General features: G+C 36.1%; 1 protein-coding gene across 3 annotated transcripts in view; it reads left to right on the forward strand.

Annotated features, from left to right (window-relative positions):
* Positions 1-17,317, forward strand: part of lrrk2 (leucine-rich repeat kinase 2) — a 247,705-nt gene that overhangs the window by 174,117 nt on the left and 56,271 nt on the right. For all 3 annotated transcript variants that reach the window (XM_039761109.1, XM_039761110.1, XM_039761111.1), the window contains exons 36-41: positions 908-1,054; positions 2,675-2,866; positions 6,337-6,483; positions 6,580-6,692; positions 8,602-8,792; positions 16,155-16,315. In XM_039761109.1, coding sequence (XP_039617043.1) covers positions 908-1,054; positions 2,675-2,866; positions 6,337-6,483; positions 6,580-6,692; positions 8,602-8,792; positions 16,155-16,315 — 951 coding nt within the window. The remainder of the gene's footprint in view (positions 1-907; positions 1,055-2,674; positions 2,867-6,336; positions 6,484-6,579; positions 6,693-8,601; positions 8,793-16,154; positions 16,316-17,317) is intronic.

Below are 17,317 nucleotides of genomic sequence, written 5' to 3' on the forward strand. Positions count from 1 at the left end.
TACCCACTGAGTTATAATAGGTGGGCTGCCATTCTTCCAGTTGAGCAAGATAGGTCTGTGTGCTAGTAGTGTGGTATTGGCAATTACAGTCAATATCTCCTTCTCCCCTTTAAGCCCATCTGGTAGTACACTTTAACATATTTAAATTTACAGTTTTACTTTTCTTAATGTTACTGACAACACAGAAATCACTAGCACTTTTGTTTACATGTACCACTGGATTCCTGCTAAGTAAATAACTTTTGAGGCATTGTTAGTATGCCATGCTTTAAATGTTCTATTTACATGACAGTGTTAAATATTACCCTCTATATTTGGAATGTATGTGGATGTACAGTATATATCCTTTGATGGACTGGCACTCAGTGCTGCCAGAAGAGCAACCAGCTCCCCTGCAACCAAGAACTGGATCAGTGGGATAGAAAGTTAAAGAATTGGTACATTTGAGAAATGGCATGTACATTGTATTTAGTTCAAATATAAATGCAAGAATCAGCTATTTATTTTTAAAAATGTATAAAATATGCTTCACTTTCGGGTACAGTTTTATGTGGCAAACTAATATATACACCATGATTGTGAAGAAATAACTTTGACTTGAAAAATACCAAACTTATCCTTTAATAATATACTTTTCATTGTTCCATGATGTGTAAATTCAAGGTTCTTTATATAATTTGCCTGAGGAGTACCTTTCAACTGGAAGATTCTGTAGCTTTTTGAGAGCACAAACCCAGTAAATGTTCAGGGAATCCTACAAGAATTTGCAGTGCTTGCCATCTTATACCTGTACATTTGTGCATGTTATACAGTTGAAATACCTGTGGAATTTCAAGAAAATCAACAATGGCGACTTCTTATGTATTTTACAACCATTAGGATAAAGCCAACTTTTTTTTTATTTTAGAAAAAGCTCTTCGCCTCAATAGGATGTACTGGAGACAAGGCATATACCTAAACTGGTCACCAGAAGCATATTGCCTAGTTGAGTCAGATATACTGGATAATGAAACTGAGAGTTTCCTCAGAATCACAGTGCCTTCAGCCCAAAGAGGTATTTAAAATGTATTTCATGTTTTAATTCCCTCTCTGAAGTGATGATAAATAGTATAATAATGGGCATTGATCATGCATTAACATGTTTAACACTAACATTTAATAAAACTCATGTATACATTTTCTAGCAGTGCCAACTATCACTTTAAATAATTGACTACATCTCATGTGAATACATTTATTAGGTGATTATATTGTAATTTTTTAAAAATTCTTTGGCAGAAATTGTAGAAGCAAATTTGGCCTGATGAATGAAAATGTTATTTTCATCCATCCATCCAACCATCAATCCATCCAGCTTCTTAACCCAACTAAACCTTGTTGCACATTATAAATTCTTCATTGACTTTAGTTCAGTTGACATTTCACGTGCAAGCATTATTTTTAAAATACTGATGACATAATATATTTTATGGACAAATTGGTAATTTATAATTTGATGACTCGTTTCAATTGTAATTAACCAATTCCAGTCTCTACAGTAGTCCCTGATAAAAAAGTGTATAGCAACTGTCCCAGTTTGCTAATCTTTTTCATAGCATGTGAGCTGGGAGCACAAGGAAAACCTGGGGAAACAGATGAGGAACTCCGGATTTCTCAGAGCATGTCCTTTTCTCTACTCAACTCAGGCACAGGTCTGATGATTTTTAATGACTCGTCCCCATTATCAACCATCCTGCAGGATTCCTATCCTTCTGCCCCATCATCCTTAGCTGGCTGGAGTGGTTCACGTCCTAGTGAAGGACTGGTGTAGTAGTTTGCCTGATGGGTGATCCAGAAGTCCTGTATGTATTTCAGTTCATCCAGTATCTCTCTCGGCAGTGTGTTTTTCCAATGAATCTCTCTCTCTGGGTTGGATGCAGCCCCTTCCTGTTATTATTCTACCATATAAAAATGTCAAAAAGAAGCACATCCCTCAAAAAAAAAGCAAAAACCAGAATAGCTCTTCACCCATTTCTGGTTTCACAGAGCATGTCTCACCACTAAAAGCAGCCCTAAACTCAAATGGTGGGCTTCCAGATTATACAGGCCCAAAACTGCATGATTAGGTGGCCCATCCTCATTAGGCACTATATAACGGAGACAGGGCAGACAACAAAAACATAAACAATAGCAAAATAATATACACAATAATCAATATATAAATACAGTATTAACAAACCAATACAAAATTAACAATGTACCAAACAATATATTTGAAAAACAACAGAACACGTCCTTGAGCTACGAATGTAATCCTGGTTGAAACATAACAGGTCCAACCTACGGGTTACCGGGGGCGTAAGGCAATTAAAGTGTTGCCTTATATGTAATACTATGTTTTTTTTTTTAAAAAGAGTTAGTATTAATATACCTTATTTGTATATAAGCACAAGTCCTTGTCACAAGACCTCAGCATTGAATATTTATTAACATTATTGCTGAGTCTGTAGTTTGTAATAAAAAACAATAAAGCCAATGTTCAGTTTTTCACTCTTATATGTATTGTATTTTTGTTTTACTACCTACATGAAATTAATTACTTACTCAATATATTACTGTTTTTATTATGCCTGCACATTACATTTTTGCTCTGCTGACTTTCATTTATTGTATTTCCCAAATCATTTTCATATAGGTCGAATTTTGCTGGGGCAGATTGTGGATCACATTGATTCTCTTCTAGAAGAATGGTTTCCTGGACTTCTAGCTACAGACATATGTAGGGAAGGAGGGACACTTTTGAAGAAATGGGCTGTATATAGTTTTGGGGATGACCAGAGATGTCAGAAAATTCTTCTTGATGATCTCCTTGACTGTGCTGATAAAGGTATAATGCATACTCTTTTAATTTATGTTGACAGGTTCTGTGCTTGGTCGAAAGGTATTGTGTACACATAATGGTAGATATTCCAATTCCATGTTATAATTCAAATAAGAGAAAAAAACAACTAAATAATGAAATGTATTAAAAATTTACACAAAATGGACTATACAACTTTGTATACTTTGATACTTCATGTAGTCCTCAAATTACTACTTTATGGAATGTTTCTAGGTGGGCTGCATTATTTGGGAAAAAAAAATCTGATTATATTGCTATCTTTTTTAAGTGCCATTTTTTCTGGGGTGAAGGATGCAGCTAAAGCTACTCCTGGTAAGTAAAGAAATCATCTAGTCTGTAGCTGCTGCAGAATATCCAGTGGTTATTCTTTACAAGCCCTAAAAAAATCCGCCATCCTTGATCAACTACATCATTAATTTTCTTCACTCTGTGCTTGTCCTTTAGCTAACCGGAGCTTTACTTTCACCTTCTCTTCCCCAACATAAGAAAATTGACTTTTTTGACATACTGTATATCAGTTACTGGTTAAGCTGAATCAGCTGGGAAGATGATCTAAAGTGCTGGTTTAAGAGGTTCTTTTTCAAACAGAACTGAGTGATGCAGCAATATGAAATATTTAAATATGTACATAATCATGTGAAACATGGCCTTTTTTGATGATACTGTATATCAGTTTCTGGTTAAATCGGGTAGGAAACCATTTTGAAATGCGGGTCTAAGAGGTTCTTTTTCAAACAGAGCTGAGTGATGCAACTGCATAAAGTATTTAAATATGTACGTAATCAGATGAAACATAATATAAAAAAATGACAGAATATCAGTTAAAAATCATTTACCGTTGCCTAATTAAAACAGACATCTATCAGTTATCATTAATTAGAATATGCTGCAAATTGTTTATTTTAAATTAGATATATCATTAGCTGAATTTTAAATACAGGAAAGTATTCACAGCGCATCACTTTTTCCGCATTTTGTTATGTTACAGCCTTATTCCAAAATGGATTAAATTCATTTTTTCCTCAGAATTCTACACACAACACCCCATAATGACAATGTGAAAAACGTTTACTTGAGGTTTTTGCAAATTGATTAAAAATAAAAAAATTGAGAAAGCACATGTACGTAAGTATTCACAGCCTTTGCCATGAAGCTCAAAATTGAGCTCAGGTGCATCCTGTTTCCCCTGATCATCCTTGAGATGTTTCTGCAGCTTAATTGGAGTCCACCTGTGGTAAATTTAGTTGATTGGTCATGATTTGGAAAGGCACACACCTGTCTATATAAGGTCCCACAGTTGACAGTTCATGTCAGAGCACAAACCAAGCATGAAGTCAAAGGAATTGTCTGTAAATCTCCGAGACAGGATTGTCTTGAGGCACAAATCTGGGGAAGGTTACAGAAAAATATCTGCTGCTTTGAAGGTCCCAATGAGCACAGTGACCTCCATCATCCGTAAGTGGAAGAAGTTCGAAACCACCAGGACTCTTCCTAGAGTTGGCCGGCCATCTAAACAGAGCGATCGGGGGAGAAGGGCCTTAGTCAGGGAGGTGACGGAGAACCTGATGGTCACTTTATGAGAGCTGCAGAGGTCCTCTTTGGAGAGAGGAGAACTTTCCAAAAGGACAACCATCTCTGCAGCAATCCACCAATCAGGCCTGTATGGTAGAGTGGCCAGGTGGAAGCCACTCTTTAGTAAAAGGCACATGGCAGCCTGCCTGGAGTTTGCCAAAAGGCACCTGAAGGACTCTTAGCCCATGAGAAACAAAATTTTCTGGTCTGATGAGACAAAGATTGAATTATTTGGTGTGAATGCCAGGCGTTACGTTTGGAGGAAACCAGGCACCGCTCATCACCAGGCCAATACCATCCCTACAGTGAAGCATGGTGGTGGCAGCATCATGTTGTGGGGATGTTTTTCAGTGGGAGAAACTGGGAGACTAGTCAGTATAAAGGGAAAGATGACTGCAGCAATGTAAAGAGACATCTTGGATAAAAACCTGCTCCAGAGCGCTCTTGCCCTCAGACTGGGGCGACGGTTCATCTTTCAGCAGGACAACGACCCTAAGCACACAACCAAGATATCAAAGGAGTGGCTTCAGGACAACTCTGTGAATGTCCTTGAGTGGCCCAGCCAGAACCCAGGCTTGAATCCGATTAAACATCTCTGGAGAGATCTTAAAATTGCTGTGCACCGACGCTTCCCATCCAACCTGATGGAGCTTGAGAGGTGCTGCAAAGAGGAATGGGCAAAACTGGCCAAGGATAAGTGTGCCAAGCTTGTGGCATCATATTCAAAAAGACTTGAGGCTGTCATTGCTGTCAAAGGTGCATCGACAAAGTATTGAGCAAAGGCTGTGAATACTTATGTACATGTGATTTCTCAGTTTTTTTTATTTTTAATAAATTAGCAAAAACATCAAGTAAGCTTTTTTCACGTTGTCATTATGGGGTGTTGTGTGTAGAATTCTGAGGTAAAAAATGAATTTAATCCGTTTTGAAATAAGGCTGTAACATAACAAAATGTGGAAAAAGTGATACGCTGTCAATACTTTCCAGATGCACTGTAATTAAACACTTTTTATAGTTTAAATATACAAGTAGCTTAAAAGCCTCACTTTATTAGATTTTGGATACAGTTGACATTAGTTCAGTTTAGATTCTCTCTTAAAGTGAATACATTTCTACCCATTCAGCTTAACATAATATTCTGTAACGTTCTCAAACTTGCTTACTCCAATTCAGGGTTTTTGGGGCCAGAGTCTATCTTGGCAGCACAGGGAGAAGGGGTGAAAATAGTCCTGGACAGGGACAATATTTCTTAAATCGTAGTTTGTACTTGTAGAAAAAGGTCAATTTCCAGTTAACTGCCAGAATCCAATACCAGAAACACACTCCACAAAGGAAGCGCAGTAGTGTTATACCACCTGCAGTTTCTTTGGATTTATGGAGGGCCTGTTGTATTTTCACTTTAACTAAAATATATCCATTGATTTATCTTTTTACTTTTAAGTGTATTTATGGTCAAGAATAAATTGCCAACAAACCTTTTCAACGGATTCTTTGATTTCTCTTTCTTGCCTTTCTAAAGAGATCTAATTTCACTCTAACACCTTAATACTACTCTGGTGTAACATGAGATATTTGTAACAATAATTTGTAAATATACATCTGTTATGGTATCTTCTTGGTTAAACTGATTTGTAATTTCATTTAAATAAAATATATTTATAGTTCAATGTAATCTTGTTTATGATGACACTGAATAGATCTGTTGCATGTAAGAATTTCAATGTACTATATACACACCTGAGAATACTACTAAAGTAAAGAATTAAGGGACACTAGAAAGCAATTAAAATGTTTTCATTGTACTGATGATTTTTATTTTTTGTTAAGTGTACCAGCTTGTTATTTCAATTCTAAATTTAATGATTGAAAATATAAAATTTCAGATTGCCTTTTAGTTAATCCAGAAGATTCAAGATCCACAATTCCCATATCTCAGATAGCTCCAGATTTAATTCTTGCGGATTTACCTGAAAACATTATGCTCATCAGTGACCAGCTAGAAATGGACCTAACTGCAGAATACCTCCTTGGTAAGTATGCATTTTCTTCTTTGGTTTTATTAGTTTACGCCTTGTGTTTTATTTTGAGAACCAGTATTAGCGTTACATTTTATTTCTGGCTTGAAGGTGATGGAGGATTTGGATCAGTGTACCATGCTGTGTATAAAAATGAAGATGTTGCGGTGAAAATATTTAACAAACATGCATCAGAAATGTATCTACACAGACTGCTAAGACAGGTATACTTTTGTGTACACTTCACTTTGCCTTTTAACCACTGGGTGGAGTAAAGCATAATGTTAAGTTCTATGGAAGCAGTAAGTTGCTTCAGACATCATCTGTGCAAAGAGTTGATTTGTGTTTTATTTGGTTAATCATTTTTTAGTAATTATAAAAATAAAACTATATGTTTTTAATACTGGTATCATAAATTGAGGGCTTAGTTTTATCATTGTTGTTTTATTTAGTCAGTGATGCATATGTGGTACAGGAATGTGACCCCAATGTTAATAGAAAAGATTATCAATGATTGATTTTTGTTTAACTACAAAGAACAAAGAAACCAATTGCACATCAAAAATATTATCTTCTAGTTTGAAGATTAAAATGAGATACCATATACACAACAATTTAAGTTGATTTTATATTTATATCATTCTTTGCTTTTTCTTCGTAATATTAACCCTGGATTTTCATAATGTATTTAAACAATAACTAGTTGAACCTCCATTACCAGTAAAGAAAGTATACATAACATAAAACTGCAATAAATTCACTTGTCAAGCAGATGTCGCAAATGTAAAATATTTTCATCATACAACACGCATTTTAAATAATGACATTTTGTGTGAACTATGCATTGGTAAAATTCATATTTCTGATGACTGAAAAGATACTGTAACTCATTTGTCAGTCAGAACATCAGGAATTGTACTGTATTATTATTATTTTGAACTCTTAGATTTTGTTTGTAAAAAATAACTCAGCGAAGCATTTGTTTTTTTAGTGAGTATTTTCAAGAAAAACAAGTCAAAGCTATGCAAAATATGTAAAGGAATTGAATTTCCACTGTCAGACTGTTTGCTTATTTGTGTGAAGCTATTCATCTTGTGTAAACTCTACCAACATACAGTATAAAAGAGAGGAAAATGAAATTTTACTTGGTACACTGGTAATGATGCCCTTTATTTTCTTATTGTGGCATTAATTATTATAAGTAATATGTTCCTGCTGACATGAAGTGATGATTTGGCATTTACTTAATAAGTTAATTATTTGCAGTTAATCTCTAGTTTTGGAAAATATTGGATTAACAACATGTGTTTGATTTTAAAATGCATAAATATAAAATACACATTATTTTGACTAAATTCTTTAAAACATTAAAATACAGTAAGTGCAACTAACTAACATCAGTGACTAGGCTGTGCAGTGAACTGGTATGGGATAGCTAAATATTAGATTAGATGTAAACACAGATGTAAAATGAAGTTATTCTGCTTTTTCACAATCTGCATATCCATCCCTGCCTGGGTATGCAAGTAGCAACAGATGTTAAGATAGACACACATCCAGTTGGGCAATTTAATGTTGACAGTTGACCTAGAAACAACCTTTGGACATCAGAAGAAATCCAGAGTGCCTGAGGTAAATCCATTCAGACATGGGAGGTGTATACAGACAGATGAGGACAGAATGTGTGAGACACCAGAGTGAAGCCAGGAATTCAAGAGTAGTGAAGTGGCAGCTTTGCCTCTTGTCCTACTGTGTTACGCAATAGTTTTACTTATACAGCTTGAGATATTTCAAATTAGATTGCATAATATGATATGGGGAAAAAGTTTGTGTTGAGACAATTCAAAACATTTATCACTAGTTAAACTAACTTTGCACTGGACTGATGTCCACAGTTTTCAAAAAGTAAAAAAAAAAAAAACATGGTTTCACTTTATTGGACGTAGCTTGTAATTTCAGAAATTCAAAAATGAATTAGATTATTTCAACACATTATAAAATTCCTTGGATCATTATAAAATCCAGGATAATCATAGAACTAATAACATGATGTTAAATTAATTAAGCTTTTAGGAGTAATATAATAATATTACTTGTCATTCTGCGTTATTATCATTTTTTTTCTTTGCACAGGAGTTGGCAGTTCTAAGTCATCTGCACCATCCTAGCCTTATTTCTCTTTTAGCAGTTGGTTATCAACCACGTATGCTCGTCATGGAATTGGCACCTAAAGGCTCCCTTGATACACTTTTCAACCAGAAAAAAAGCAACTTAAATAAAACCCTTCAACACAGAATAGCACTGCATGTAGCTGATGGACTAAGGTATACGTATGTCTGAATCTAATTTTTGTGAAGAACAGTTGTCATTTCTGAATGCAGGGATGTGCCTGAGTTGCTAAGGTCTCAGACATGTTATGTGGAATTTGTCTGATGGCATTAGCACATTTTGCTTGTTTCAGAATTATTTTACTAAGCATTTCATTTCAGAAGAACATCTCTTTCAAGGTCTGTGCTTGCTAAATAATCAAATATACTGCTATGTGATTATGTGATCTGATTTCCAATTCAAATAAATAATGATGAAGGTACTTTTACATTATTGATGTAAATATAAATGCCAACCTTTCTGGTAAACAATTTTTATTAATTTATTATCGTTACCAGATAATATAGTATAAGACAATCGGATGCCTAACGACAAACTTATTCCTGCTATAGTCAACTGAAGTTATCCACTGAGAAGTAATTTAATAGGGGTCAGACATAAAAAATGCACACAAAGGAACATTTAATTAGCGAAAAAGAAAAAAAAATTAAAGTAATGAAAAATGAAACAGGATGTGATCTTATGCTGATTAGCCCTGTCATAAATTATTTGTGTTAAAAGAAGTATTTCTCTAGATGTCACAACAAACCCTTAATAAATTATTAGTAATGCAACTCTTCTGCCTATTATTGCCCTTTTTGATGTGTGAGTTAAACATATTTATAAGTGGCAAAATGAATATAAAAGAAGTCAAAACAACAGTTAGTAAAAAATAAAGACTGATTGCATAATAAATGTTTTAGTAGACAATAAACACAATCTTTGTGAGGAGAAGCAGCTTTCATTTGCTCACCTCTGTCTTGAAATACATTTAAACTACCTTTCCACTTATCCCTTATCTCACTTACCTTATGACTCAAAGAGCCTCCATTCATACTTTTTTTTATCCATTTGTTTGTTATCCTGGGGTCATTTCTAGGGTCAGAAGTCACATCTATGCTACTATGGTCACTATCTCACTTGCTTCCTTGACTTCATTACACCCCTGTATCCCAGCATTCTTGACAGTGGGTTGACATTAGGAGAGGTCCTTCATCTTGCCCTGTAGTTAGCTGTTCCAAAAACTTAATTAATACATATCATAGGCAGCACTATCTTATGTGATGTTTGTGTAGTGCTCCTTTTTATAAATGGGAGTATGACCTTTCTGTTGTCCTGCATATCTTATGCCAAGTGCTTATAGACTTCTTTCCCTGGCATGAAACAGACATGAAGCAATCTCTCCGTTTGCCATGTTTTTTTGTTTTTTTTTGTAGTTGATTGTTTACAGGCAGACATCTTACAGTGCACAGAGTGTACAATAAATCCATTTTCCATGGCCCAAAGTAATCTTCAGAAAAGAACAGAAGTAAGTCAAATGATGACAGTGACAAAGATTTCCGATAGATCAGAGACCATAAGAGGTTAGTTAGAAAAAAATTTAATTTCATGTTGATGGTTGTAAAATCTACAGTTAGGTCCATAAGTTTTTAGATATTTAAAAAGCTATTGTTATTTTAGCTTTTTACTAAAAAAAATATTGGAGTTGAAGTTATAGAATTAATTTTTGGTTTAACACTAGGACCCCTGAAGCCTACGAGAAACTCATAAACCTGGCCCACCTTAAATCCCTTTGTCCCTCTCCTTCAGAGTCTTTTGTTTTGTCACTGTGTCAATCAACACAAGCACCAAGCAGCCTGCTGTCCCATCTCCCACCTTGATGGAGCTCAGCTCGGGTAAAAAGTTCTCCCAGCTTAAGCCAAGGCTCCTTATTTGCATGTGAGGTGAGGTTCCTGAAGTTGTATAGGGCAAATATTACAGTATATCGTTATTTGGAATACATGCATTTCATGTGTGATCCGTGTCTACAAAGATCTCGATAAGTGTAAGAAGAAAGCAAATGCAAGGCAAGAAATGCTGAACACATACCTAAAGCAGAAACTTTTTCCATGTTATAGTAATAATGACATGAAGTCTATAATGAATGAAGACTGAAGTCCAAATATCAAAGAAACACATGTGCTTTTATTAAAGAATATAACCAAAGAAAAAAAAGCATTTGATTTACATGTGGTTGTCAATGAATTAAAAACTCAAGCTCAAATGTTAATCGACAGAAAGTTTATGCGTATTCTTGAATGGTGCAGAGGTAAGAAATGCTTTCTTATAACCCAAAGATCACAGGGTTAGGCTTAGGGTAGGGGATATTTGCCCGAAGGCTTGCATGGGTACACGGCTCTGTTCATAAACTTTTTATTTTTAAGGTATATACATCCATTCCATAAAATGTTCCATAAACTCTACAAAACCTCATAAATCTTGTCCTATTTATTACTATTCTATAGTTTGCAATCTTCATTATCAATTCCACTCATTTTTTATTTTCACGCTCCGCGTTTTGATTAATGGCTGCTTTTATTATTATTATTATTATTATTATAATTTTTACAGTATAATAAAAAACATACATTTGATTTAAGTCTGTAACACCCACTTTAAATTTTTGCTACTTGTAAACATTATCAGTTGGTTTGTAATTATTCAGTTTTATTCTCTCAGTGATCTTCACGTGGTAGAACAAACTTGCCTCTCCCTCTTTGATTTGATGGCATTTATTTCCATTCTTTTCACAAGAGCAGCACTGTGGCTGATGCCTGTTCAGAACTATTTGTTGTACCCACACTTCTTGAGCAGAGGGAATTGATTCTGTGATCAGGAGTATCTGTAATTGATCAGTTGATTGTGGCACACAGCTAGTCTGTGGGAGCCAGAATTCTGGCTGGGTTGTAGGAGATCAAATACTTATTTCTCTCAATGACTTGCAAATCAATTTATAACTTTTATATAATGTGTTTTTTCTAGATTTTTTTTTTTTGGATTTTTGTTGATATTCTGTCTCTCTCCATTAAAATGAAACTACCATAAAAATTAGAGACTGTGTATTTCTTTGTACTGTAAGTAAGCAAACTTACAAATTCAGCAGGGGATCAAATATTTATTTCCCCCACTGTATGTTTAAAAATAACTGTCATTTGTAAATAGCTCATAGGATATTTTTGTTAAACCCTTTGAATTAAAGCCAAAAGTATACATGTCAATCAAATCTGACTGCTTCATTTCAAATCCAAATTGTGGTGGTGTACAAAGATTAAATTATGTACATTTTATTAAATTATGTACATTGTTCCACTGTCCAAATACAGTACCGTCTACAGTTATTGGCACCCTGGGAATGATGAATATAAAGAGTAATAAAAAAATCACCTTTGGGTTAACTTTAATCTAACACTGAAACTATGAGAGAAATTCAACCTTTAATTGTAGCAAATTTATTTATGACAAAAAATAATCCCTTATCAAGAAATAATGTTTTTAACAAAACCACATGTGGCACAATTATTGGCACCCCTATAAAATCCTTATGAACAAAGAGTAACTGAAGCACTTTTAATTCTATGTCTTTTTAAGTTGATCAGTGTGTGTTGGAAGCAGTGACTTCCTGTTTCACTGGGGTTTAAATATGAGGTGGCACATAGACTAAATTACCACTTTCATTTATCAACATGGGAAAGATAAGAGAACACACATTTCAAATGAGAGAAGTGTTTTTTGACCTTTATAAGTCAATGAACTGTTATAAAAAACTAGCCAACCCGCGACGTAGCATACGCCGCATAATCAGGCTGCTTTTTAAATTATTTTTAAGCACAGAGGAAAAAATAAACATTTGAAAAATCCGTAATTTAATAAACCACCAAGAAAAGTAACATTGCAACAATGCATGCTACAAACCAACATACAATTGTCCGTGACTGAAAACCGGAGGAGCACCGTCGCGCTTTCTTCTTCCAAAGCGAAGGACGCGGTTGAACGGCGCTTGTTCAGTACGCACTGCCGCTTATGTGCCCCCCCAACTCTCTACCTGAGTCGCTTTCGTCTGTGTACAGTCCACACGCACCTGTGAGTCACGTTGACTGTTAATTTTCCAAACACCGCCTCAGTCGGTTTCCACGTTTATTTTTCATTGTTCTTTGCGGTTCCGACTGCTTTTTTTTTTATATATAATCCACCAAGTCACCCGACCATGGGGGGCTTTACAAAGGGCAGGGACGTAATCAGTGCGAGCCTTTGACCTGCATGTACTGCGAATTTCTCATTCGTGGGGAACAATTGGAAGCCACGGTCTCCATCACGAATGGGGTTCAATGGCTTACCCACGCCGGGTAGACACACGTTGATCCATTCAGTGTAGCGCGCGTGCAGTACTGGACATACAAGTGCATCACAGACCTGTTAATGCTCAATCTCACGTGGCTAAAAGCCACTTGTCCCTCTAAGAATTTGGACGCTGACCGCTGTTGGGTCATGTAACTATTTAGCAGGCGGGAGCCTTGTTCATTTTCGGAAATAACCAGCCAAATCGCTCCACCAACTAAGAACTGCCATGCACCACCACCCACAGAATCGAGAAAGAGCTATCAATCTATCAATCCTGTCCGTGTCCGGGCCGGGTGAGGTTTCCTGTGTTGAGTCAAATGAAGCGAAAGGCTCCACACCTGGTGGTGCCCTTCCGTCAGTTCCTTTAAGTTTCAGCTTTGTAACCATACTCCCCCCTGAACCCAAAGACTTTGGTTACCTGGTTGGCTGCCCGGCGGGTCATGGGAATGACGCCCCGGATCGCTGTTGCGGGGCCTGCATTGGTGAAGCAGGTGAGATGGTAATGAAACAGAGGGACAGGGCTTATTGGTTTTTAAAGACTGCTTCCTTCATTGGGTTTTAACCAATGCACGGAACGAACCAACACACAATCGTCCGTGCAGCGCTCAGGGTGGAACGGGAGAAGGACATCCACTCCGCTCCCTCTGCCGTGCTAGTCTGCTGGTTTCTCGTTCAGTATACACTGCCTACTCATGTGCCCACCTCCAACTCGTCACTCGAGTCTTTGTACAGTCCAGATGCACCTGTGACTCACGTAGACTTTTTATTGCTCTGTGCGGTTTTGGCTGCTTTTCTATATATAATCCACCAAGACACCTGACCACGGTGGGTGGGGGGTGTGTACAAAGTGCAGGAGTATCTAAGAAAACGCATGTTTGTCGCGGATGCGAATTGCTGTATGTAGCGTGTAAAAGAGTTTGCTATAGTGCACGCGGTTGTGCGTCGTAACCGAAAACTCATTTTTTAAAGATTGCTCACTTCATTGTGTTTTAACCTCAGTTGTAAAGGAACGTTTTAAGGATCCCATGGGATACCCCTCGCAAACAGTTTTACACGCCGCATATGGCGATTCACCTCCGAGAAACATGCCTCTATTAACAGTCAACGTGGGTCGGAGCTGCATGTGACCTCTACAACAGACGAATGTAAATGACGCCGGTTTTTCTGTTTCGTTGCGTCCGATTGGTGGGCGTGGCTCTGTGAGTTGTCGTCGTATCCAATGGTCTTGGAGTTGGTGGGCGTGGCTTCTTCCTGCGTGCGCCATAGGTGTCTCACTTGTCAGCGGCTTAGTGAATCCACACCTCTTCCGGCGTGCTTTCCATGGTTGTCTTGCCTTAGTGAATTATACATATAGATAACTACTCACCTGAAAATGCCCATATATACAAGGCACAAATAAATATGTTCAGAGCAACTGCAACTGTTACTGACCTGCCTGGAGGAGGACCCAAATTTATTTTGCTCTACGCACAGTGAGGAGGAGGATATGAAAGGTAAAAAAATTCCCAAGGATCAATGATTCTGTTGAAGAAGTACAGAAATGGGGTTAACATGTCTCCATAACTACCATCAGATGCCACCTCTATGCCAAGAGATTATTTGGAAGGCGTACCAGAAAAAAAGCCTTTCCTGTTATTTAACTGGAAATGTAAGCAACTGGAGTTGGCTAAACATTACTGGAACTTTAACTGGAACCATCTACTGTGATTAGACAAAGCATAAATTGAGCTTTTTGGCAAAAAAAGGAGGATGGCTATCCCAAAAAGAACATGATACCTATTGTCAAGTATTGTAGAGGCTCTGTGATGCTGTCGGGCTGTTTTACTTCTAAACACCATGGGAACCTTGTAAGGGTACATGGCATCTCAGACTAAATGAAATACCAAGAGATTTTAAATTTAAACATGGCTGCCTCTGCTAAGAAGCTAAACCTGAATTGTGGTTGGATGTTCCATCAGGACAATAATCCAAAACATATAATCCAAATCAGCACAGAAATGGTTAAAGGAACACAAAATCAAATTTTTACCATTGCTGTCTCAGTCCCTGTACCTATACCCCATTGAAAACCTGTGGGGTAAGCTGAAGAGGAGCGTGAACAAGAGAGGATTTGGGATGATCTGGAGAGATGGAATACTCCCAGATTCCCTGCTGTGTGTTCTTTATGTTATAATAAGAAAATACTCAGTGTTGTTTTATTGGCAAAAGGTGGTTGTACAAAGTTTTAAATGCAAGGCTGTTGCATAGTTACAGCACTTGTGGTTTTGTTAAAAGTTATTTCTTGATACAGGATTATTTCTTCTCAGAATAAATTTAGTTCAGTTAGAGGCATCGTTTTGTTAATTTTTTTAATGTGAGATTAAGGTACTTTATCAAAACCTGAATTTTTTTATAATTCTTTTTTACTCCTCTTTATCAAGGGTCTGCAATGGGTTGGCACCCTGCCCAAGATTGGTTTCTGCCTTGTGCCCTGTGTTGGCTGGGATTGGCTCCAGCAGACCCCCGTGACCCTGTGTTCAGATCCAGTGGGTTAGAAAATGGATGGATGGATGGATTTATCAAGGGTGTATATAATTGTGGAGGAAATAGTATATGTGGACCTCGCTGTATTTACTAATTAGTAAATTAAAAGAAAACAGAAAACATTTAAAAAGAATAAATTGTATTTTAAAATGTATGTATTCATTGCATCAACACCTGCTAAATAAACTACATTAGTTACTATATTAATGAAGTTTTCATGTAAAGCTAGAATGAACTTAAAAGTGGTATTTTAGGGCTCCCTGCGTAGCAGTATTCTACTTTGTGATACACCTGTCAAAGTCACATTAAACTCTTAGTGATAATATAGCCAGCGTTCACTTCAGTCTTTCACAGCTTTGTTTATAACAACTTTTTTTGACATGCATTGAGTCATTGCTTAAAATAGTATACCACCAAAAGAAAGATCCTCCTTCCTCTCTTCTTTGTTTGCACCACATTCACTGGTATATTTTAGTTTGGTGTATTCTTTCTCACATGCATAAACATCTTAAAACTGTTGCTGTTTTTGATGATGTTTGGTTTTATCGAGAATGTATGATGTGTCAACTATTCAGAAAAAGTATTTGTTATACTTCATTAAAATTAATTTAATTAAAACGTTTTTCTCTTATTAACAGGTATCTTCATTCATCAATGATAATATACAGAGATCTAAAACCTCACAATATCCTCCTTTTTAACTTTAAGACCAATTCTGAGATCATTGCAAAAATTTCTGATTATGGTATTTCTCAGTACTGCTGCAGCATGGGCATTAAGACATCAGAGGGCACACCAGGTATTTCCAACATCAATCTTTATGTTTTGGGAAGTTCATTAATAAATGTATTTTGTATTACATTTTATTTGAGTAATTATTTTTTTCACTTTCAGGGCTTTTTGCAATCATTTACACATTTGATTGCTGCTCATTGCTCATTTTAATTCATATCTAAATACTTATTCAGGGCTACTTCTGCTATTTTAGGTTCTTTAAATGCCTTTAAGCCTGCACAGTGTTTGGAATATGAGCCAAAATAATTTTGGCAGCAGGTGTTTCAGATTTACTTTTTAATTTTTACAAGTAACGCAGATCAAATAGGTCCAAAAACAAAGCAAATTGTTTTTGATCTGCTTGTTTGCTTACATGAGTTTCAGAAATGTTCTTTGAGGGATGATAACCTTTCCACTATTATTGATAGATTCTTGTGCAAAATGTACAAAAATTAAATGATGCAGTATAAGGGTAATTGACTATTGTGTCTCCCTTTCCTTCATTCCATACCTGTTTAAAAACAGATTGTGACCACCAGTGAGGTTTTATTTTTCCAGACAAATCTTCAGAATTGTTATTTTCGGTTTTGGGAGTATGCCATTCTGCAAGCTTTCCCAATTTAAAGCTGATGTCTTTGCATGTAGCTTAATCTGAAGCAAGTGGCTGTTAAAAAAAAAAAAAAATTTTCTGTGTTAAGCACTGTGCATTGTATGAATTCTGTGGGATGTGTGGGTGATCTCTGTTTACCCATCCTCCCAAAATGACAGAACTTTGAAGAGATCTGTACAGTTTATGAACATAGTTCATAAATTGGCAAAAGCCTACATTGAACAACTTTTACTTTTTGTAGTTCTGACATGGTGATAGACTATTTTTCAACAAATAATTCAAACACGCTTGCTATAATAAACCAAATAATACAATTTATTCATACCATAAGGATCATAGAATAATAGAAGATGGATATGTGCAAGTGTTTCTAGATATACAGTATATGTGTGTAGATAAAGAGATGAAGGACAATAA

This window comes from Polypterus senegalus, chromosome 8, assembly GCF_016835505.1.
Source record: "Polypterus senegalus isolate Bchr_013 chromosome 8, ASM1683550v1, whole genome shotgun sequence".
Classification (NCBI taxonomy): domain Eukaryota; kingdom Metazoa; phylum Chordata; class Cladistia; order Polypteriformes; family Polypteridae; genus Polypterus; species Polypterus senegalus.